The 25,538-nt window shown below is 41.8% G+C and overlaps 1 protein-coding gene across 1 annotated transcript; it reads left to right on the top strand.

The window, feature by feature from the left end:
- Window positions 1–1,779: 1,779 nt before the first annotated feature.
- On the top strand, window positions 1,780–23,189 carry rbl1 (retinoblastoma-like 1 (p107)). Its single transcript, XM_080728826.1, has 22 exons — window positions 1,780–2,067; window positions 3,961–4,094; window positions 4,405–4,608; window positions 5,239–5,303; window positions 6,014–6,142; window positions 7,666–7,841; window positions 8,293–8,357; window positions 8,554–8,701; window positions 9,244–9,410; window positions 10,003–10,115; window positions 10,229–10,332; window positions 10,738–10,875; window positions 12,571–12,735; window positions 13,666–13,810; window positions 14,145–14,405; window positions 14,626–14,855; window positions 16,238–16,414; window positions 16,660–16,731; window positions 17,160–17,250; window positions 19,354–19,502; window positions 20,132–20,296; window positions 21,740–23,189. The coding sequence occupies exons 1-22, from the start codon at window positions 1,900–1,902 to the stop codon at window positions 21,944–21,946; spliced, it is 3,273 nt and encodes a 1,090-aa protein (XP_080584952.1). The 5' UTR covers window positions 1,780–1,899; the 3' UTR covers window positions 21,947–23,189.
- Window positions 23,190–25,538: the final 2,349 nt, after the last annotated feature.

Raw genomic sequence — 25,538 nt, 5'->3', positions numbered from 1 at the left:
TGTTTAATAAAGTTTATCGACATATAAACTACTGCAGTGTTGTGTGACTCTTCAGTGTGTCAGAATATTGTATTTGATACAGTTTACCATGAGCCTACTGTAGAATGTGCAAATACTACATAATTGAGACTCTTCTTTGCGTTGTAAATCAGTGGGTTGAAAACCCGTATTATAAATATTTAAAACACATTTGTTAGGCTGATAGCATAATTGCCAAAGTCATATTTGTAAGGTTTTCTGGAGAGACAATGACAAAACAAACAAAAAATGACTTTTACTCAAGTCACCTAGAATAGATGCCTTAGGCAGAAAGTAAAAAAGAATGTTTTTTTCCAGAGTTTTTCCATGTTTATCTGCCTTTATTTATATAACTCCTAACATCTATCCTAACACTGCTGATTCATCCTGCCTTATTGGTAAATGGTACTGTTAAATGGTGCATTTATATAGGCCTGGCGCTTTTCATCCAAAGCGCTTTATAAAACAATTATGCATTACATTCAGTCATTCACACACCGATGGCATTGATTGATTGATTGAAGAATTTATTAGCAGTTTGCAATAGAAAAAAGTACAGTTTCATGACAGTACAGATCACTGGTACAAGGTCAACTAAAAGGAGATCCTAGAAAGCCGAGGCTTATTTCCACAGGAACCACACTTTAAGTATCTCATATAACATAAAGACAGACGGATAGAACATAGTACTTTATCTAGGATAATATCAGTTTCAAAAGCATAAAATCAAATACAAAGGCAGAGAAAAAAGAAAAGGGGGGGGAGGGGGGGGGGGGGGCATGGGGGCTTAGTCTATTTACAAGTCACCGGTAGCAGCTGTCTGAAGGTGATTTTTCATACCAATTTTGAAGGAGGCTAGGGATTTGCTCTCCTTTAAGGCTTGTGGAAGGGCGTTCCACATGTTGATGTGCAGCTGAGGAAACCATGTAAGGCCTGCACATCTGGTTACATGTCATTGTGGGTTGACAAGAAAATGTTTGAGAACCACTGTTGTAGGATCTGTATTTATGTTCATCATCATGAACATACTGTATCAACCTACAATACCACAGTACGTGTTGAGACAATTCTTTCTATGGCCATAAGATGGCAGTCTAATACTAGATTATCCAGTTCATTTTCATTCATTTTTTACATCCTGGCACATTCACACACTGTACATAATCTCATAAGATGATGATGTTGTTGTTGATGTTGATGATGTTTCAATGAATGCAGTACAAAGGACCCCAAGGGCAACCCATAGGCCATATAGGCTTTCTTGGGTTTAAAAATCCTTTTAGCAGACATTGTAGCCTACTGAACTGAATTGTATTTTCCTGTGCTTGTTTTTTGCAAACTGCTAATAAAGTATTCAATCAATCAATGATAATGGGTAATAATAATAAGGGTAATAATAATAATGATAATATAATATAACAACAACAATAACTCAATTTAGAACTTTTCTAATCTGAATTTACAAATTGCTTCACAAATTTAAATAAATATCTGCAAAAATAAAAATAAGGGTCAGCAATCATCCATCCATGCATCCATGCATCCATCCATCCCTCCCATCCATCCATCCATCCATCCCCTCCGCGCACGAGGGGGCCGGTTTAGGTTTTAGGCCCCTCCCCCTTCCGTTTACTCGCGCTCCGGTTGGTCCTCGATTCTGTTTACCGGCCTCCGATTGGTCGCGGCGCGGCCCTTTTCGCGCCACCGCCGCGCTGCATTGTGGGGAACCTTAGCGGAAGTAGTGTAGTCCGGAGGGGAAGTTTGATTGTGTTTGTTGTTTCGCTGCGGACGGTGTCGTGTTTTTATAGTTTCACACGGTACTTTAGTTACCTTTTTCTATTATTTTATTTCATTACCGCTTGGTATTTTGACCCGGACCGCATGGGGGGAGACGACGAGTCCGACTCTGACTCTTTGAGCAGCAGAATGGACGACGGCTCTGCTCGACGGAGTCTGGAGGCTCTGTGTCAGGAACTGAACATGGACGAGGAGACCTCTGGAGAGGCCATGGAGGTGTTTACCAGGATGTGGAACACTTATACTCTGGAGGTTAGTTTAATAGTAATAATAATAGACCTGGAGAGGCCATGGAGATGTTTACCAGGACACCTATACTCTGGTGGTAATAGTTAATTAATAATAATTCTATTGTCTTTTCTGTTGCAACAGACTGAAGTAGCTGTATTTATCCACTGGCACTGTCCTCTAGAACTGTACGAAGTGTCTCATCTTCATTCTTTTTTCGCCATATGTCTTGTTTGTTGGTTTTGTGTAGTGTTTTGTTTGTGTAGAATCGCCACATGTCATGTTTTTGTTAAAGACATGATGACCTGATTCTCTAGATCAGCGTGAAAGAGCAAAGTAAATTGACTTTTTGAGAGGCATGTGTTTGTTTCTATAATTGACACTTGTAAATATTATACCCGTGATGAATGTAATAACAATGTTGTACTGGATAAATAAGCCAGTATGAATTAATACATTTTGGTGAAAACTTTTCAGTAGACTACATTTTAGTTAGTAAATATCTGAGACATTTAAATCAAGAGCAAGGTATTGGTTTCTGTACTGAGTAATAAGCTATATTTAGAGGCAACAAGAGGGTGGTGGTCCTGTGTGTATGTATACCAGTTTAATATGAGAAACTATCTCCATATTTTCATGTTTTATTCCTTATTATTGCCTTACTTCATCGTACTACACAGTGTCACATGCGCTGTGAGCTTGTAGGGCTGCTATTTTTTGAAACGTGAAAGTGGTTCAATCTGTGTGTGGGTTTTATATGAATATTGAACCAATGAAAAGTATTAAGAGCTTAATATGTATACACAGCAAATATATATTTTTTAACCCATTTAGATGATGTTGTACATTTTCAATCTGGCATTTTTAAAATTGTCCCTGTGTCTAAAATGCTTTAAGCTGACAATGGACCGCTGAAAAATAGGTGACAAGAGGATCAGCTGTTTCACAGACTCAGCAGGGAGTTTGTGACAGTACTGTAAACCAAACACACTTAAATAGACTAAAAGAAGGAACAACATTTCACAGTACAGTGGAACAGATACCACAATGACAGCACTATACTATGAATTTTCCCACTATAACACACAGGGTTCTTTCTTTACCATTTCTGGAAAATGTACACATTTGGATGATGGACATTACAAGGTTTCCGCCTGACTGTGACAATGTTTGGAAACTGTAAAATGTATGATTAATGGAATGGAATGCATTACTGTGGAAATACACCAGGGTCAAGTGTGAAAACAACCATCTAAAGACAGTTTGGAATAATTAACAAATAGGCTAAAGTAAAACCATCATAATGTGTTGGTATTTATATATTGACCTCCTAAATGTTCCTAAACATAAACCTATATCTGGCAATGACCACTGGAAGCCTGTTGTTAGCATGTTAAAACAATGCTAATGGACATACTGTAAGTGGTATCAGCTAGTAGGTATCAGCAGTAGGGGGTCTGTTGACCCCCTACTGCTGTTGCCTTTGTTCTGTTGGGTGTGGGACCACACCCATCTTAGAACTCAGCTTTTATTGTGATCTCAACTACACATCTGTAAAGTTTCCTGACTGCATCTTGCATGATTGTGATGGTCTGTCAGACAGACTTGTTTTGAATAGGAGGTTATTGGCATGTGTTGTATGCTACATGCATGGTGAATAACGATTATTTAATCGGTTCAATCAGTCAGACCTCTCAGAAAGATGTGCAGCTAAAACAAAAAGTTGATTCCACTGTAGTTTTTTGTTTTCTCGAGGAAATTAGCACGAGCGATGAGTCCCCTGGATGCAATGTTAGTGAGTTGAATGCGTTTTTTTATTTATTTTTTTGAATAAAAAGCGTTGCTGAAGTGTAACGCGTGCACTGATCCTGTGCTTTGAGGAGTGTTGAATCTCATTGTGGTGTTGTTCTTCATCAGGGAGACGTGGTCCACTGGCTGGCCTGTGCGCTGTACTCAGCCTGCAGGAAAGGCTCCACCCCCACAGTGGGTAAAGGACTGATGGAGGGTAACTGTGTGTCGCTGACCAGGATCCTCCGCACCGCCAAACTCAGGTCTGTTTTACACTGCAACCAGTTTGTTTGTGCAAAAAACGAATAAATAAAATGTACCAATGTGACAGTATGTAGAATAAGCGCTTATAGTGCAGCCCTAAATTTAGAAATAATATATTTTAACCTTTCGAACTATCATTTTCATCCTGTGCATGCGCACGCCTGGGCCATGTATACAAACAGACCACCAGTGGTCTGACAAAGACCAGAACCAACCAACTTGCTAAATATTGCTCTGTTTCAGTTGTTATAGGTAGTTTGTCACCTTAGGTGTCTATGAACTGTCTAACCCTGTTACATGTGTGTGCAGTCTGATCCAGTTCTTCAGCAAGATGAGGAAGTGGGCAGACATGTCCAACCTCTCCCAGGACTTCCGGCAGCGCATGGAGAGCCTGGAGAGGAACTTTGAGGTCTCCACCGTCATATTCCGCAAGTTCGAGCCCATCTTCATGGACATGTTCCAGAACCCCCAGGGCAGCGAGCCGCCACGGCAGCCACGCAGCAGGAAACACAGGTGAAGACGTAGACAAAGCATCCTCCTCGGTGGGATGGATGAGGGACAGGCAATTTCGTCAACAAATAAAAACTACCGGTATACTAAAACGTTAAGGAGTGACTAGTGGAGAAGAGATCCAGTAGAACTAAAAGACAAGTCATTTTATGTTTGGTTGCGCTCTGAAAAAAGCACCACCACGCGTTGTGAGCTAGTAGATTGGCTTGTAAATTGGCTATTTTCAGCAAACAAGTGTTTGCTACCAGTCCAGGTGAACACCACATAGGCTCTAATGCCTGTCGCAGGTTCGAGTCTCGGCCTTTGCTGCGTGTCACTCCTCATCTCTCTCCCCATTTCCTGTCAGTCTACTCTCCTATCAATAAAGGCATAAAAAAGCAACGCCATTAACGCCTGCTAAAATACCTTTTTGGTCAACTGTAGATTTAGTAGACTAAAATCGTATGATATTTATTTGACAAAAATTTCAGATGACTGAAACTAAATTACATTTGATTCAAAAGACTATGACTAACCTGAATCAACATTTGCTGTCAAAATTAACACTGCCTCAGTGTCTATGTATCTTCTCTCTGTCTCTCCATCTGTTTGTTTCTCTGCACATCTGATCTAACTGAGTGTTTTCTCTTCCAGACGTCTGCCCTGCCATATCAGTGAAGTCTTTAAGTTCTGTTGGACTTTGTTTGTCTACACCAAAGGTAAAACATCCTGCCTCTGTTTATTCGTCATCTTTCTTTGAGTGGATAATAATCTTGAGTTACTGAATTACTGATAACATCTGGTGACATCTAAAGTAAATGAATGGGCTAAAACTGTGAGAAGATGATCTGGTGGTTAAAAACAACAACAACAACAACAAATCACACCCAGTGTGAATTGAGCAGTGCCTTTTCATGAGTTCATTTCATTAAGTGTCCCGCAATCTCCAAGCTTGTAGATTGTCTATTTTCACAACATTTGTCTGTGGAACCGAGTAAAACTAAATTAAATGCCTCAACTCCTACAATTCCAAGTGCTTGTCGGGGTGGGGGGGTCCCCAGTTCAAATATGATTGTTTTGGGGGTCACAGCTTGAAAAGGTTGAAAACCACTGTTCTAGCCCATGCTTTTCATGTAAGAAGTCACCTGATGATTGGTAATGAGGAGTTCTCTGATTGTCTGGTTAGTGGCTTGTAGATGGGCTTTCATTGTGAGACATGATGCGCAACACAAGTATAAATAAGACTTTAAGCCTAATTTAAACTCTGTATTAAGCAACACGGTCACACTAGAGTAGAAAATAAACTCTACTGTGTGTGTGTGTGTGTGTGTGTGTGTGTGTGTGTGTGTGTGTGTGTGTGTGTGTGTGTGTGTGTGTGTGTGTGTGTGTGTGTGTCTGTGTGTGTGTGTGTGTGTGTGTGTGTGTGTAGGTAACTTCCGTATGATAGGTGATGATCTGGTGAACTCCTACCACCTCCTGCTGTGTTGTCTGGACCTGGTGTTTGGCAACGCACTGCTCTGTGCCAACAGAAAGGACCTCATCAATCCCACATTTAAAGGTGTGCGCGTGTGTGTGTGTGAGAGAGAGAGAATACTGGTCTGTAGCTCCCAGTAGAATTGTATATTTAAGGTTTGTGAGATGTGCATGTTTCCCTCTTGGATTTTTGAGTGACACTCTTGAGGTACTCTTGTTCTTTCATGAAAAAAAGAAAAGAAAACAACAACAAATATGGAGATTCAAAGGTTTCTCTATCGATTACTCACCCCTACTCAGGGATAGTTGGGGGTGAACTATCCCTTTAACTCATACCCTGCCAAAAAAGACGTTTTTATAATAAAAACGTCTTTTTAACTATGGACCTCCCTGCCAGACGTCTTCTGGACGTCTTTTGGACCTCCAACAGTGTACTAGGCATGATCGCGATCGCGAAATTGCATGTTTAACCCCCATACCAACCCCATCTTTCAAACATGGCAGCCATGTTTGTTTACATTTGAAGAAAACATAAGGGCAGCCTTCTCCTGAATGCCTGAACGGATTTCCAAGCGGATTTTTTTGTTTGAAAGCTGTGAAAAGCATGCACATGCATAGTGCATGATCTGTGCACGAATGTGTGCACCAGCGTGCACACTATTTTTTTAACCCTTTGTTGGTGAACCGGCAATATAAGAGATCCCCACTTTAAATATGGCACCGACTGAGTTAATAACATCATGGGGAATATATTGTGTGTGTGTTAGTTACTAAGGTGGTAACAACCAAATATCAAATATATAGTATAATAGAATATGAGAAATAGACATTTCCTGGTCCTTACAAGAAATATCTTTATTTTATGGTTATGTTTACAATTAGAAAACGATTCTGATTGTGGTTCGAATCGCCTAAGACATTTAGAAGTTAGGTTTAGGGATTAGAGATAGAGTTAAAGTTATACCATGTAACTTTTTTTATAAAACAAATATTAAAATTGTCCTAACTGTTAAATCGCTAAAGTTTTAGAACCCCCACTCCGTTAATTTCAGCCCCAAAAGCCTTTTCTTTATATGTTTTCTACATAGCCTTGACAGGGGCTGTATTTCCCGGCAAAATGATGTCATCTCCCACATGATACACTACCGGCCAATCACAGCGCAGATCATACACCACCGGCCAATCACAGCGAGTCTTGCTGTCTCTTCAGAAAGTAGCTTCCCTCAGCAACTGTGTTTACATTGGTGAAGGAATCTTAAATGCTACTCCCTCAATTCTGGTCTAAAAATGACGGGAGACGGCTCTACGGATGCATATCGGTGAGGCGGAGGTGGTCGCGGCGGCCGCGGTGGTCCGCGACTCCGGGCGAAAAACGGCCGAAAAAAGCAATACCGCTACTGACCACTAGTTGAGCAGCTTCCACAGTACAGCTTTAATGCCACGCTGGTGTCGTGCGCCGGAACATAGCGGTGTGAGCTTGTAGATCTGCTATTTTTTGGCTTCAGGCTTACAGTAAAACATATAATTCATGAAATCACCATCGTAAAATGTTGATGTCCTTACAAGTTATATAGTAATACAAACCTGTGTGTGTGCGTGCGTGTGCAGGTCTACCCGTCTCATACTGCGCGGAGGCCGCAGACAGACACGCCTCCTCTCCAGATGAGGCTCCGCCCTGCGTTCTGGACAGACTGTGTGAGCTTCACGACGGACTGGTGGTCGACGCCAAGGGCATCAAACAGCACTACTTCAGACCATACATACACAAGCTGTATGACAGACAGGTACATACATGATTAACTTAATGTGCAACATTGTTTTCTCACTTTACAGTAAACAAACATAATGTTTAAGTGTATATGCACGTTTCTAAAGTGTCAATTTAAGGACATTTTAATACTTAAAATTGGCCAAATTGACAAATATTAGAAGCAGAAATTGTGAAAATAGACGACCTACATGCTCACAATGCATCGCAACGCGAGGCGTTGTGAACATGTAGATCTGCTATTTTCACAATAGAACCGTGTTATACGAAATGTAATGCCTCAACACTTAGTGCTCGTCAGGGTGAGGGGGTCCCCAGTTAAAATATGATTATTTGGGGGGTCGCGGCCTGAAAAGGTTGAGAACCATTGTATAAATAGGCTACATACACAAACTGTGACACACAGGTAAACACACACACACACACACACCCTGATTGTGTTGGTCATATGATGTTTTCACTTGTAGATCCTGAAAGGTAACGAGGAATTACTGACGGGACTGTTGGATCCACAGAACTTCATTGATAACAAGTATGTCCATCTGTGTGTCTGTTCCCTGGGGTTGTGGGCTCTTTGGGGGTAGTAGTAGTTAACGTAGCATCACAATTTGACTACTTTATACATTTATGTTACTTTCTGTAGTTTTGTGTTCATTAGAATTGCTAAATGTATAATATTAAATTAGAGTATCTTAATTTGCTTGTGTGTGTGTGTGTGTGTCCTCCAGTAAAGCCATCAACAGGGAGTACGAGGAGTTTGTGTTGACGGTGGGGGACTTCGACGAGAGGGTGTTCCTGGGAGCCGACGCTGATGAGGAGATAGGAACCCCCCGAAAAGTCCTCTCAGAACTTCCACAAACGCACAGAGACAAGAAGGTACACACACACACACACACACACACACACACACACACACACACACACACACACACACACACACACACAGTGAGTTTGAGGAGTCTTATCTCACTGTGCGGCTATGGTCAACAGCCATCACTGAATCCTTATTCTGAGAACTTTATCCAAAAAATAGCAGATCTACAAGCTTACAACGCCTCGCGCTGCTTGTAGATCGGCTATTTTCTGCAAAGAGGTTTGGTGTAGTGAGGAAAAAGAGAAGACCAAGTACAGACTGAAAGGTCAAGTTTATTACTTATTAGTCCTCGGAAACCCAGGCTTTTAATTACCGTACTTATTGACGTGGTGAAGTGGTTAAATATCTGGAAACACACATTTAGATGAACCCAAAATACACTGATGATTGTGCTGCTGTCAAACGACGAAACTAAACTAAACTCTATGGTATCTATGGGTTGTGGGGGTCCCTGCTTCATCTCTCTCTCAACTAAGGGGTCCTTCTCCTGAAAACGTTGGAAGACCCCTGCTCTACTCCTCTAACTGTGGGCCTCTCCTTGCAGACAGACAGCCTGGCTCCCTCCACTCCTCTGACTGGCCGTGTCTACCTGAAGGAGAAGGACCTCCTGGTTACGCCCGTTTCCTCGGCAACGCAGAGTGTGTCCCGCCTCCAGAGCATTGTGACCGGGCTGAGGGCCGCCCCCAGCGACCAGCTCATCACTGTATTCAAGTGAGCATGCGACACACACAATGTTGTTGCTGTTATTGTATTACTATGCTTGTCAGGATATCTACATCAGTGGTTATCAACGTTTTTCATGTCAAGGACCCTCAAATGGTTGCGGACCCCCCCCCCCCCCCCCCCCCCCCCCCCCATCTGAAAATGGTTCCGTACCATGGCCCCCAGAAGAGAAGATTTGTTGAAAATCTTTTTAGATTTTTCATTAAATTCCCTAATCCTAAATCTAAGCCTAGTTAAGTATTTATTTATTCGATTTAGTTACCATAAAACAACCATTTATTTTGTAAGGACTAGGAAACCTGTCCTGAAGATGTCTATGTCTCAGTGTGACCTGTGCAATTTTTCTCTCTGAATGTTATTTAGAGAGATGGTTCATTTGTTGACCTGGCATTATATAGTTTGTATAGTTTCAGAGTATTAATTTTTTTGATATTATACTATTCAGACGCAGGTGCTAGGTTCTATGATCCTAGATACTGAGGCGCTACATTTTCTCTATGCATTTGATGTATCAACTTAGCTCTGGTTAAGAGTGTCTGCTAAATGCCTAAATTGTAAATTGTGTGTCTTCAAATTTCAGGTCTTGTTCCAGAGACCCAACAGATTCCATAGTGAACAGAGTGAAGACCCTTGGGGAGACCTTTAAAGCGCATTACACTAAAGACTGTGATGATACGCCTGGCTCACACATAGGTAGGTGCACACACTCTTCTACACACATGTCCATAAAATGGGGTCTGCGGCAAATACATAACATAAAAATGCTTTAGAATCACAGACTAATGTGTGTTCCTCCATGGTTCCAGACTTTGCAGAGAACCGGATGAAGCTAGCAGAGGTCCTGTACTATAAGATCCTGGAGAATGTCATGGTTGCTGAGACCAAACGACTCCACGGCAAGGACATGAGTGTAAGTGTGTGTGTTCAATGAATGTACTATTCTATTCTAATGTACTAGTGTTTCTATAATTGCTAGGGAGAAATGTACCCACAAGTACCGGTATAGTAGAATTTCACATTCTCTGCTTTAGTTAAAAGGTTAAAAATGGGTCCCCCAGCCAAATGATTGATAGTTGTAATAGGAACCAAATAGAGCCTTATGTATCTGTAACTCTGAGAGTGTACAAACGGAACCAAATGTTCCCTAATCGATCCATTTTGTTCATTCAGAGTGAACACTGATGATACTGCAGTGCAGATTAAGGGTCAATTTGGGGTTCCTTGACACAAAGAGGCTTGAAAACCACTGTCCTAAAGTTGCTGTCCTCACAAGTATAGTAGCCTAATAAAGTGTGTGTGCGTGTGTGTTCTCCAGGTGCTGCTGGAACAGGATCTGTTCCACTGCTCTCTGCTGGCCTGCTGTCTGGAGGTGGTTCTGTTCGCCTACAGCTCTCAGAGAACCTTCCCCTGGATCATCACTGTCTTCAAGCTCACACCTTTCTACTTCTTCAAGGTATGTAAGAACGCTAGCCCTAGAATGGCTGTGATAATATTACATAACATTTCATGTGTTCCAAATCCAATAGAATATTGGATTTAGAGTTTTATCAGTTTCTGGCATCCCAAATGCATTACAGAGTTGTGCCAGCAGGGGGAGCCTCAGTCACATAATCCAGTGTGCAGGTCAGTGGTTCTCAACCTTTTCAGGCCCCATCATGAGGAGCACTAAGAGTTGAGGCATTACATTTTGTATAACATGGTTCTATTGTGAAAATAGCAGATCTACATGTAGATCGGTTATTTTCACAATTTCTGACACTAATATTTGACAATTTGGCCAATGTTTAATTTGTCATTTTAGAGGTATTGAATTGTCCCTTTAGAAATGTGCACATACCCTCTATACACTTAAACCTTATGTTGGTTTGTTTACTGTTGAGTGAGGAAAACAATGTTTCACATTAAGTTAATCATCTGGGGACCCCCCCAAAATAATGTGGGGACCCCCCTGGGGGTCCCGACCCACAGGTTGAGAACCACTGGTGTAGGTTACTATAACATGAAACAATATATGAGTATACGGTTTTCCCAGCAGCCATCATAGCATAGAATGGAGTCCATAATAAGCATATTTCTAGTGAAGCAATTTGTTGCGTTTCTTTTTTTCTTCTTCATGAACTGCTAAATGGACCCCATGGACAGTCATTTGGGATCAATATAAGTAGGAAAATTATAGTCGAGTTCTCCTTTTCGTGTTTATTTTTTTATATTTGGCCCCTCATATATAAAATAAATGTCAATATAACATGTAAAATACAAAATAAATAAATGGTGCCCAGAAAAACCTGGTGCCCACTACACTGTTCCGGGTTACCAACAGGACCTAACAGGATGGAATGTTGTAGTCTCTGTCGGGTGAAAACCTCATATGTTCAAAACTGTTACTTTTCAGGATTCCAATTAGCGAAAAGCGGTTCAAGCTTGTAGATCTGCTACCTTTGATGCTTTTGTGTGACGCTGTAGTATGATCAAGTAAGATTTACGAATAAACACAACAAGTTAGAATATGGAGAATGAGAGGTTTCTGCCTCGACAGTAACAATATGGTATCAGGGTTCCCACGGTCATGAAATTCCTGGAAATATTTTGAAATTAGATTTTTTTTTCCAGTACTGGAAACGTTTTGGAATTGATCAAGGGTCCTGGAAGGTCCTGGAAAAAAATAGCTATGCATTGTCTTTGGTTATTGAGTTTGTTAATGCCTCTGAAATGACAAATTAAACATTGGCCAAATTGTCTAATATTAGAGGCAGAAATTGTGAAAATAGCCGATCTACATGCTCACAACGCCTCACGTTGCGAGGCGTTGTGAGAATGTAGATCTGCTATTTTCACAATAGAAACGTGTTATACAAAATTCCTTAACTCTTAGTGCTCGTCAGGGTGCCGGGGTCCCCAGTTCAAATATGATTATTTCAGGGGTCACAGCCTGAAAAGGTTGAGAACCACTGGCATACACTGCCCGTCTTGCGCATAGGAGTAAGCAACTTGTTATTGAGCTGAATTATTGTTATATAGTCCTGGAAATGGGGTTAAATATTCTGGAAAAGTTTTGGAAATTAATTGGTAAAAATGTGTGAGAACCCTGTGGTATGTATATCGTTTCTTGTTTATATAAGTGTGTATGTGTCTGTGTGTGTGTGTGTAGGTGATCGAGGTGTTGATCCGCTCAGAGGAGGGTCTGTCCAGAGACATGGTGAAACACCTGAACTCCATAGAGGAGAAGGTGCTGGAGAGCAGAGCGTGGACCTCGGACTCAGCCCTGTGGAACGCCCTGCAGGCTGCGGGGAACAAGGTCCCTTCTATCGAGGAGGTGAGTGAACCCCCACACGAACGATACACACATACGTACTCAAATCAGTGTTCATTTCCTCAACTAAAACTATAAGGAAAAATGTTTGTCGACTACGTCTTCTCACTGACAAAAACTAAATAAAGTCTCAATAAAAACTCTGCTATGATGAAATGATAAAACTAAGAGGGTCTGGTCAAGTGGAGACGAGGTCCAGTAGAACTAAAAGGCAAGTCATTTGATGTTTGGTTGCGCTGTGGGTGAAATTCGTTTTCGTGCATAGTTCCCATCATATCGTTATTTCCATGGAAAGAAAATAAAGGGGGGAGGAAAATCGAACAAGAAAACAAAAAACTAATTATCCACATTCATAGTATAGATATACTTATGAATGTTAGTTAACACAATGGCTGCCACCTTTTTCTTAAGACGTCTCCTGGTTACCATGGCTATCATGTTTTCGTGCTGTTTTCGCATCAACACTACATATCACATGGTGTTTAGTGGCCGAATGCATTTCCTCATTCACGGTCACGTGATCTGGCTGTTTTCCCACTCCCCTGTCCACTCACCATTGTGCTGCAGGCCATGATAGCAAGGCTTAGCTCTGAGGGAGCTAAAAATTGGTCACTTTTTTCTTGTCCACGCTAAAGTTTACATGTCGCCCAGCGATCACAGTGCCGTTCACGCGGACACGCACGTGCACCGGTAAGTTTAATGGATTTAATATTGGCGTCCAATATGTTAAGGTACTAGAAAAACACAAAAAAAGACTAGAGTCAGTGCGTGACGACCGCATAATCCACATAAAGTAGACTGACACTGGTATAATCCGTAAGTAGGAGAGCTTTTCTCTTAAGTTCTGTATTCAAAAAAGAAGAGCGCATTTGCAGTTCACCTGCAGGCTCCAGGTGAACTTGTGTCATCCTCCTGGTTCTCTGTCCCATCCAGGTGAACTTCTCGTCCGGTCTGGACAGCGCTAACGGTCAGTCCAGTGGAGGTCCCACTCCGTCCCACCTCCCTCTGGTGGCTCTGTCTCCCATCATCCACCCTCGCATACGAGAGTTCAGGACCGGCCTGGGCAGCGCCCGAAAAGGTAGTGTTCCCAGTTCAAATATGATTTATTTTGGAGGGTCCCCAGTTCGAATATGATTTATTTTGGAGGGTCCCCAGTTCATATATGATTTATTTTGGAGGGTCCCCAGTTCAAATATGATTTATTTTGGAGGGTCCCCAGTTCGAATATGATTTATTTTGGGGGGTCGCGACCTGAAAAGGTTTGCGCACCACTGATCTATTCCAACATTAATTGCTCTAGAAAATGAACACAAGGGTTCAAATGGACACAAAGTCTTGCACCTTAACTTGCCTAAAGCCGCAGAAAAACCCTGTTCATTGGACGATACTAATCACATGACCTCTCTCTGCAGACATCCCCCCCTCTCCTCTGTCGGTTCATGACCGCTACAGCTCCCCGGCGGCCGGCAGTGCCAAGCGGCGTCTCTTTGGTGACGACTCCACCACCACCACCATCACCACCACCACCACGACCACCCCAGGGAGCCCGTCTCCGGGCCTGGCCAAGAAGCTGACCTTCACCTCGGCCAGGCAGATCGGCCCCCTGGGGAATCAGACCACGCTGCTGACGGTCAACACCTCCAACGGACAGCAGCTGACCTTCCCACTGCAAGGTACACCAATGCGAGGCGTTGTGAGCATGTAGATCTGCTATTTTCACAACCGTGTTATACGAAATGTAATTCCTCAACTCTTAGTGCTCGTCAGGGTGGGGGGTCCCCAGTTAAAATATAATTATTTTGGGGGTCGCGGCCTGAAAAGGTTGAGAACCACTGCTTTAGGGGAGGGAAAATAACGTGAGAATCGTCTCTCTCTCTCTCTCTCTCTCTCTAGGCCTTAAGAATGACGGTAGCTTTACGCTGATCCAGGTTCAGCCGGGCCCATGTGACCCTTCTGGAGGACCAATCACGGCCCAGTTCCTGCTGACTTCCCCTAGCCGCCCCGCCCCCTCACCTAGCCGCCCCGCCCCCTCGCCTAGCCGCCCCGCCCCTGTGCCCTCTAGCCCCCAGCCTGTTAGCAATAAGCCTCGACGCACCGGGTCTCTGTCGCTGTTCTTCAGGAAGGTAAGACATGCCTCTGTCTCTATTATATATTATTCACCTTTATCCTCATGCCCCCTAGCGTCTCTTAATTCCCAGCGGGTTATAAAAGTTGAACAAATTGCGTTTGCGACAAGTTATGAGCTTGTAGATCTTGTATTTTCGTTGGAAGGGATTTGGTACAGAAGGAAAAGGGGAGGGAACTGTTTGGATGGAGCGTGTGTTTTTGTGTCCATGCATGTTGAGCGATGATGTAAACTTTCTGTACCTGAGGTGTATTTATATAAAATACACTTCATGAGTGTATTTAAAAATACACTTCATAAGTGTATTTATTTATATAAAATACACTTTATGATGGTTTCTACACTTGAACTGAGCTCAATCTAAGTGACGACATCCCATTTGTGACAAGTTGTGAGCTTGTAGAGCCGAGGTTCTCAACCTTTTCAGGCCACGAACCTAGGGCTGTCACGATATGACATTTTACATGACGATTAATTGTCATTCAAATAATTGGCGATTAGCGATTTAATTGTCTTTTTATCGTTGATAATTACATTTCTGTTTGGCTTTTAGGCTTTGAAGTTGCATATGGTAGATATGACACATAACCTAAATATACAAAGAAATTACTGACATATTTGACAACTTTATACTTAAAAAAGAACACAACGCGTCGCATCGTGACGCGTTGTGAGCTTGTAGATCGGCTATTTCCACTATTTTTGACATGGAAACGATTATGACGATTATGAAAAATAATCACGATTATGTCAAATAATCACGATTAGACGATTATGTAATAATTGTGACAGCCCTACACGAACCCCCAAAATAAGCATATTCGAACCCACAACCACCGTGGTGGTGGGCAGGTACTTTACTACTGCGCCACCCGAGTGCCGTTTATTAGTTAGTTTAAGATTAAAGAGTTTTTGGAGTGTTCAAACTACTGATAGAATACATGTACAATCTACCAGAAACCCCTAATTGTTGTTGGATATTTCATAAAAGCAGAGGTCAAAGCCTCGATTTGCTATTTCTTCAGCTGGCGGCTGGCTGTATGGCCATGAAAACATCATTATTTCTTTTCATATTTTAGCTTGTTTATGAAACACAGCGCTAGTGTGTGTGTGGGGGAGGGGGTCTCTTATCACACTCTTTCACAAATCTTGGTTGTGTGTTTCATTCATGAGATTTAGTTTTTGCTTAAATCAATGCAAGTTTTTGGGTCCGATCCCGATTTAAGAAATTCCTAGAACAACGCTTCCTGCCCCAAACACTCACGTGTGTGTGTGTGTGTGTGTGTGTGTGTGTGTGTGTGTGTGTGTGTGTGTGTGTGTGTGTGTGTGTGTGTGTGTGTGTGTGTGTGTGTGTGTGCGTGTGCGTGTGCGCCCGTCCAGGTGTACCACCTGGCCAGTGTGCGTCTCAGAGACCTCTGTGTGAAGCTGGACATCCCGTCAGAGCTGAGAGGGAAGATCTGGACGTGTTTCGAACACGCCCTGGTCCACTGTACCGACCTGATGAAGGATCGACACCTGGACCAGATACTGCTCTGTAGCATTTATATCATATCCAAGGTATTACATTATATTGTATCCAATGTACTAAACAAAACAAATAATAATAATAATAATAATACAGGGTTCCCACGGTCATGAAATTCATGGAAGTATTTTTGAAATTGGGAAAAACTAATTAATCAATTCTTTTGGATGTACAGTACATAGTTTCGACTGTTGATTTTGTTCTTAAAATGTTTTATATTCTGTTCAAGGTAAATACACGCACTGTAATGTTTACATGAATAAACCTTGTTTCTCAGATCACCAAAGAGACGCACACTTTCCAGGACATTATGAAGTGTTACCGCAGCCAACCACAGGCCTGCAGCCATGTGAGAGCACAGACACACACACACACACACACACACACACACACACACACACACACACACACACACACACACACACACACACACACAGGTTTGCGTTACTACACTTTAGTGGACGTTATACGAGGACATTAAACATTTTGCGTGACGGTTTTATGAATGCTGTTCTTACAGTTTCTTTGTCACGTTTTTCCCCCTGGTTACAGACATTTTTAACTCCAATTCCAACCCCCAAAGCTAACCTCTAAATGTCTAATCCTAACCCCAACCTGAATCATTTTCTAACCATAATTCAACCATAAAATGTCAGTCTTCACAACATCTAAAGTCTACAAATTCTACTATACTTGTGAGGACCCACAAGTATAGTAATACAAACACAGACGCATTTTACATTTAATTTGATTCATTCTTGATATGTGTGTGTGTAGGTGTACCGGAGTGTTCTGCTTCGTCGAAGAGAGAACAGAGAACAGACGACAGATGAGAACATGGAGGTGGATCCTGCTTCAGGAGCTGAATGTAAGAACACACAACACATTTATGGACATTGCCGAGGCATCCAAATATGGACAGTAGTTTACGTTTGTAACCAAGCCGTATAATGGCATCCTTAAAACAGTCACTTCTTTGCTGTCCTCATCAACAACAACATCATCTGGTGTGTTAGCCGTAACATCTGAAAAGGCATCATTTTCATTATTTCACAGTTTGAACATGGCCGTTGAAAAACAAGAGTGCTTATACACATTTGGCAGACTAGTCTTTTGGCTTTTTGCTCTCCACTAGTCCAGCTTACTACACGGCTACTTAACTCACTTACTGCCAATTAAAAATGCCCTCGAGTGGCATTAGTGCCAGCCCTCTCCATAGACTTCCATGTAATTTGTAGTGCACAGATCATGCACACCCATGCACAGATCATGCACCATGTTTGTGCAGGCTGTTCACAGCTTTCAAACAAAAAAAAAAGATTGGAAATCCGTTCAGGCATTCTTGAGATAATAGCCATTATGTTTTCCTAAAATGTAAACAAAGATGGCTGCCATGTTTGATAGATGGGGTTGCTATGGGGGTTAAACATGCAATTTCGCGATTTCTATCATGCCTACTACATTTTTTGGGGTCCAAAAAATTTTTTTGAAAAAATTTTGAAAAAAAAAATTTTTTTTTGTTTTTTTTCTAAGTAAAAGTCGCCCAAAGTCGCTTGGCAGGGAAGCCCATAGTGAGAAAGTTGCTCTAAAAGTCGCCTGGCACTGTATGAGTTAATACGTGAATTAACACATTTTCTCAAAAGGAACAACAAAACAAAGTATTTCCTTGCTTAGGGTAATGAAAGTATGCCATAAGTGTCACGGTCGACTCGGAAAACAAGGAAGTGTTGCATGGCTGTTATGTTGGATACAGCATACAAATGGAAGCAGTGCAGCTAGGTGTTCAGAGTCTTTGATTAGACAGCGGTCTGTTATAAGCCCTATTCACACCCCGCCCACTCAGCAAATTTCTCAGCAACTTCCTGGTGCTGATGTCAGCTTTGAAGGGGAAACCCTGCTATTTTAACACAGAAATCGAAACGGTAATGTAAATTATAATGCTTTGTGCCTTTTACTATCTTGTGTTCTTGATCATGCTTGCCATATTTTATACTTTACTACGAAGAGATTTGGTGTAAAAGGATCTACTAGTGCACATATGTCAAACTCAAGGCCTGGGGGCCAAATCAGGCCCGTGAATAAATTATCTTTGGCCCGCGGGATGATATTTAATTACTATTAGAACTGGCATATAGAACTGGTATATTGCACTTGAAATGCCTGGGATTCGAACCCAGGTCTCCCGCATGAAAGTCCAACATCTTAACCATCAGACCAAACAAATGGACTGGGGGAAATATTAGACTTTTGATGCCATCAGGCTGAGGCAGTGAATCACTCTGCTACACATGCACCACCATAATACTACAAGTCCCACAATGCACTGCTAGTGCATTGGCGCGTATTGAGGGCCCGTGACCGCAAGCCCGCGGTTAAATAAACATTGAACCAGTCTGGCCCTCGACTTGAACCATTTAAAAACAATTGGCCCACTGTGTATTTGAGTTTGACATCCCTGTACTAGTGGATCTAGAGGCCTGAGAGACCCCGGGTCAACTAAGTATATATTATGTATTTATTAGGGATGGGACGATAAGCGATATTATCGTTTATCGTGATAAAAAACACTCACGATAATCGTATCGTGGAGATTTAATTTATCGTGATATCGTCCTCCATCATACACTGGGATAAATTCACCTTTTATTTGCCAAGCTGCATACCATTTAAACCCTTTTTTGGTAAAACATACTTGTAATATACGTACTTGACGCTATCTTTTTTTTTCACTCTCAACCAAATGTCCAAAAAAATAGCCAATCTACAAGCTCACAACGCGTCGCGAGCTTGTAGATCTGCTATTTTTTGGCAAATGTTCCGCCCCAGGTTAATGGATGTTGAGTATATTTTGATTATAGCGATAATATCGTAAATCACGATTTCTTTGGTCGCAATAATCGTGACATGAATTTTTCATATCGTCCCAGCCCTAGTATTAATTTGAAACTTGTTTCTTCATCTGAATCCTCAGCTGCAGAAAAGGCCAATCAGGGTGAGTGTGGGGCCGGTTCTGTCCAATCAGGAGAGGAGGAGCGTGGTGACCTCATCCAGTTTTACAACACCGTCTTTGTCCACAAGATGAAGAGTTTTGCCCTGAAATACGTTACAATGGATAACAAGGTACACACACACACACACACACACACACACACACACACACACATACATACACACACACTGAGATAAACCACACATTATATACTATCGTCTCTGTCAGGTGGAAACCTCATATGTCCAAAACCGTTTGTTTGTATTTATGATTTTAAAAATGGTTTAAGCTAGTGAAAACAGCCGACCTACAAGCACACAACGTCTCGCACCGCGAGGCGTTGTGTGCTTGTAGATCGGCTGTTATCACTACTTTTGTGCGACGGCCTTGTATGATGAAGCAGGGCTTTACTTTGCGAAAAAAAACATACAAATTTGAAACTTGGAGATACGAGGTTTCTGCCCGACAACGACGATATATTGTCTCTGTCGGGTGGAAACCCCATATGTCCAAAACTGTTACTTTTCAGGATTCAAAGCTTCGTGCCGCGTTTGAGCTTGTAGATCTGCTACGTTTGTGTGACGTTGTCACGTTCTAGTATGATCTGAGCTGAAGTAGGGCGTTAATTTACGGAAAAACATAAAAGAAATTAAATATGGAGAGAAGTGGTTTCTGCCCAACAACAAGGTGTATACAATTTTTATGCATTTCTAACATCTCTTTCTCTCCCTCTCTCCCTCTCCCTCTCTCTCTCTCTCAGATGGACGCCCCTCCTCTCTCTCCGTTCCCGTCAGTCAGAGCTCAGCCTCTGTCTCCCCGCCGTGTCTCTCAGAGACATTCTCTGTACGTCTCTCCTCACAAGTCGTCCCCAGGTCGCCTGACCCCCGGCTCCTACACCTACAGGATCAACGGTAGCCCCTCCAAGGTGAGAACACAGACACACACACACACCTTGAACCCTCGGTTCTTAGTAAAACTGACTGAGTTTCAACTGTACTTGGTCCACTTTTTTTCCCGTCTACACCAGATCTCTTCACCCCAAATAATTTCCTGATCTACAAGCTCACAGCGTTTCGCATTGGGAGCTTGTATATCTATTTTTGGCTAATCTCTCAAGTCTTCAAATGAAAAGGAACAAAACAGAGAGGGCGTTCCCTTTCATTTGACGATGGTTAGCCAGATTGATGTTTGGCTGATTTGTCTTATAAAGTGAGAAACTGCACTGATTATGTCTGCTGGATAGTGTGATCCATATTTATTATTACTATTATTATTATTATCCATGACATAGGGCTGTCACAATTATTACATAATCGTCTAATCGCAATTATTTGACATAATCGCGATTATTTTTCATAATCGTCATAATCGTTTCCCATGTTGAAAAATGTTTATATATTTTTTTAAAGTCAAAACTAGTGGAAATAGCAGATCTACAAGCTCACACGCGTTGTGAGCTTGTAGATCGGCTATTTCCACTATCAATGTTCATTTTCAAGTATAAAGTTGTCAAATATGTCCGTAATTTCTTTGTATATTTAGGTTATGTGTCATATCTACCGTGTGCAATTTCAAAGCCTAAAAGCCAAACAGGAATGTAATTGTCAACGACAAAAACACAATTAGATCGCTAATCGCAATTATTTGAGCGACAATTAATCGTCATGTAAAATGTCATATCGTGACAGCCCTACCATGACAGGAGTTATTATTATTATTTGTGTGTTTGCCCCGCAGGGCAACACTATTGTTACCGGGGGTTCTTACTCATCATCCTATGTAACCCTTCAGCCAATCAGACGTCATGATAACTTAATAAATATCGTGATGTCATCCTTTTCCCCCTATCTGATTGGCTCCCCATTAGAGTCAACGGCAACCACACTTGTAATTTCCAATTGCACCTTTCTAGTTATATATTGTTATTATACATGCAAGAGTCTTTGAATATATGTATTTTTTAAGCGGACATTTGTAATAAATAAAATTATTCTGGGGGGTCCTTGGCCAAATACATATCATTTTGGGGGTCCTTCACATGAAAAGGTTTGAGCACCATTGACATAGAAACAGGTTTTTTCAAAAAACCTTAGAAGGATTTGAAATATTCAAAGACTTGCAAAAATGTTCACGATTTAAAAAAAATAACAGATCTACAAGCTCGCAGCACGGCACTCGGTGCCACGCTTTGAGCTTGTATATCTGCTAAAGCACAAACTAATGCGTAATACAGCGTTTCCGGTCTAAATGGGTTAAACCCCCTCCCCCTATGAAGAACATTCACGGGGGGCCCGCAGTGCAATCCTTGTACCCAGGGCCCAGAATTTGGTGCGACACACCCTCAACCTTATTGTCATTATCCATGCAGGAGTTGACGGACATCAACCGGATGATCCGCCAGGGCTGTGTGAGCAGGAAGAGGGCGTTCACCATGGAGGGAGACGTGATGATGTCGCCGCCAGGCTGCGACTCACCCAGCAAGAGGGCGTGTCCAGAGAACGGGGGAGGGGCAGGCAGCCCCGACGTGCTGCTCAAGCGGCTGCAGGACGTTGTGTCCGAGAGACAGAGTCTCTGACGGACAGACAGGAGGATGGACAGACGGACGGACGGACGGACGGATCAGAGTTCTCGGGGCGAGTGAAATGTTGAAGTGGGCAAATGTTTAGCGTGACATTTAAACACATTTAATCTTCTGTTACACAAGTATTCTCATGACAGACGTGTGTGAGTGTGTGTGTGTGTCACGCGCACGGACACGCAGGTATCGACAAACGGGTTATGCGTATTGGGGCACACGTAGAAACAGCATGTCTAAAACACACAAGTGTGTTGGTACAGACAGATGCCAGCCGTATATATCATATGCAGACACACACGTAAGGTAATGAGAAGGACACAGGTTGGAGCAGTACACTGCCCTCATTCTTCAATCATCTTAAAGGTGTTTTGATGATTAATCTCATAATTAACCACAGTTAACTTATGTGCGTGTTATATTGGTTTTTGACAATGAAAAGAAAATTATCGACTTATAATTTATTGGCATGTTTTGCCAAAGTAACCGTAAAAAACGATACAAAGTAACAACTTTCAATGATTCAGTCTCATACGAATTAGTTATACAGTTCTTATGTCTTGTCTGTCACAGACCAAACAATCGTGTTCAGCTCATTCTGCTAAAAGCCATAACAAAGTTATGAACACAGTTCTGTTGCCTAGGAGGTGATATGAATCGTGTGTGCTCTTTATATTTTCACAATATACAGTAGTACACTAACAGACACATTTGAAGAATACACTTCAGCCCTGGACATTACTGAACATTTTATTTCTCCTGTGTAGGAATATCCACATTTAGGATAGTTTTTTTGTTTATGTTTTAATTCTTTAAGGTTTCTTTTAGTCATTGGATGCTTAATTTTCAGACGGTTCCATGAGACAGGAAAGCTAGAGAGAAGAGACTCCTGCTCACAAGGAGCTGTGCACCAGCTGGCCGAGAGCCACCAGTCTTTTGACACAAGGGTCAATAGATGTGAACCCATTAAGACCGGAGGTCTATTCTACACATGTCCAACAGTTTACTGAGAAAACCCTGGGGGACTCCAGTCAGCTATGTATAATAGGGTTTGAGCGGGTCATATGTAGACTCTAGCCCTTGTCTTGTATGTAAATAAACTGAGTTTCTAATAACAATTATGTTCAAAGATCATATTTTTCTAAAATGGCTAAACTGAATGCAATCAGTATTGTTGTGACTGTTTTAACAGAGACATAACTTTATTATTTCTCATCAGTGGAATATGTTTTGCTGATTTGGAAAATGGCAATTTGTACAATAAAACATTAGGTTGTTTTATCACCATGTGTGTTATCTAATGAACTTTTTATTGAAGTCGGTTAAAATGTATGCCATTAGACTGATAAATAGCCTGTTGGTAAAAGAACTATGCATGTTTTTGAAGGTTGACAGTTTGAATCCCCCTGAACAGTTGAGGACATTTCGAGACGGAATGGTTAAAGGCTGCACAGTGTCCACCCACCCTGTGCAGAATGGGTGTATTTCACTTTCAAATTATGTTTTGGCTTTTGGGTCATACTCATTTGAACATCTACTCATCACGTTTGGGGTCATTTTAACGCCTACTCCAATGTTTCTCAACCCTTTCAGGCTGTAACTCATTAACTAACAGTTTCTGAATGATGTATTATCTAATAATAACAAATAGTTATAGGGAGGAGGGGTAATAATGGGCAATGGCAAAATTGCATTAACGGTATGTAGTGATTTAGACCTGACACAACCTACCGTGCCAGGGTAGATTGTGCCATGTTGGTTTGCCGAGGGGGAGACGGGTTCGATCCCAGCTCAGGTCTAAATCTACAGGAGAACCACCCTCAAAAGAATAAGTAATGTAGACGTGATTTGACACGTAAGGCCTAACGGTCATCATTCACTAAGCTGTTGGTAAATGTAATACATATGTTTGTCCCCAAGCTTAGTGTATCGGGCCCTAATATTTCTACCGAGACATACAGACCGTACTCAAATACTCAAGACCGGGTCTTGAGTATACAATTTAGAGGGACGTACAATGAGCAAGGTACTGTAAATAAATAATCAAAGTAGAATACACAGAGTGCAGAGAGATAGTGTAGTGCCTCAAGAAACTATAGAACAATGAACCTAGCATCTCTCTAAACAACATACTATCTAAAGAACATTCTGTATGTTCCAAACGACACTTTAGAAACAAGCCCCCCCAAAATATGCAACCTGCATCTACCAATATTTACCATCGACTTAAAAGGAAAGAGTAGACTGCACTCTGTCAGATGCACGCTTGAGGGTGTGCTATTATAGGCTCTTCAGCGCTGCTTGTGGAACTCTGCTGTGCCTCGTTCCTGCAGCAATGATGTCGTGCCAATAACCACAGTAAAGCACACCCTCTTGTGTAATATTGCTTAATTTAGGACCGGCCTAAAATAAAAGTCTGGGTTTCCGAGGCTAGGACCGGCCTGATGAATCAAGCCTCTCTTGCTTCTACCATGCAGCCCTACTTGGACTGCGCACACACACACACACACACACTCTCTCTCACTCAACTGAACACTAAGCTACTTGTTGTTTGTCATGTCTTATGCTTGATTACATTTGAAATATATTATTTTAGGTGAGAACCTTGTATAAGCCCTTTGTGGGTTTCCTTTCTCACCTGCACTTATTTCTGTGTCTTTTTAATAATGTTACCTTTGTGCTGTTTTATTGTGCAAAAAAAAAAAACTAAAACGCTTTAACCTGTTAATTCTATTAACTGTGGGTAATTCCCTCATCCAAAGCAAAGATTGTTAATTTAGGAAGATACACTATCCCAATTGTAGCCACTAGAGGCAAAATGGTACGCGAATCCTACAAATGGTCTCCTCCTTTCTGTGGAACCAAACTAAATGGAATGCCTCAACTCCTACAATTCCAAGTGCCTGTCAGGATGGGGGGTGTCCCCAGTTCGAATATGATTATTTGGGGGGATTGCGGCCTGATAAGGTTGAGAACCTACATTTACGGGTGCTAGAGCCGACACGCGAGAGTGTGATGCTGGGACAGAGAAAGATCAAAAGATCAATAATAAACTTGATTTTCTCCTGATTTGTAGACCTGAAAAAAGCCATTTTGATATCTTGGGAATATGGCTTGTGACGATTGGGTCCAATATTTAGTTCAGTGACCATACTGGGGCTAAATAAGGGTTAGAGGTTCAGAAGCTGTGCTCATGTTCACGCTTCCATTGCCAATCTCCTAAAAAGGCGGCCACCTACTTCACACAGTTACGGGAAGTAAACCAGATATGATATTTGTAGTAGATTAGAGATTATCATGATTGATTATGTGTGATGTTATAGAGTAGAATTCAGCGATACTCAAACTCTGGCCCGCGGGCCACTTCCGGCCCGCAGCGCAATTTTGACTGGCCCAACTGGCCTTAAAGGAGTAGTTCACCCCCAAAATGACTTTTCTTCTATTGATTACTCACGCCATGGAGACTTGAGTTCAATAATATTTTTTTGGATTTGTCCCATTCCTAAGACAAAAATTTGATTATAGTACATTTACCCCCATTGATTCCGGATGGGGACCCGAATGGATTTGGGTCCCCATCTGAAATCAATCG

This window comes from Nannobrachium achirus, assembly GCF_963921795.1.
Source record: "Nannobrachium achirus genome assembly, chromosome: 6".
Taxonomy (NCBI): Eukaryota; Metazoa; Chordata; class Actinopteri; order Myctophiformes; family Myctophidae; genus Nannobrachium; species Nannobrachium achirus.
Note: the sequence above shows the minus strand (reverse complement) of the source record. Positions and strands in the feature narration are given on the sequence as shown.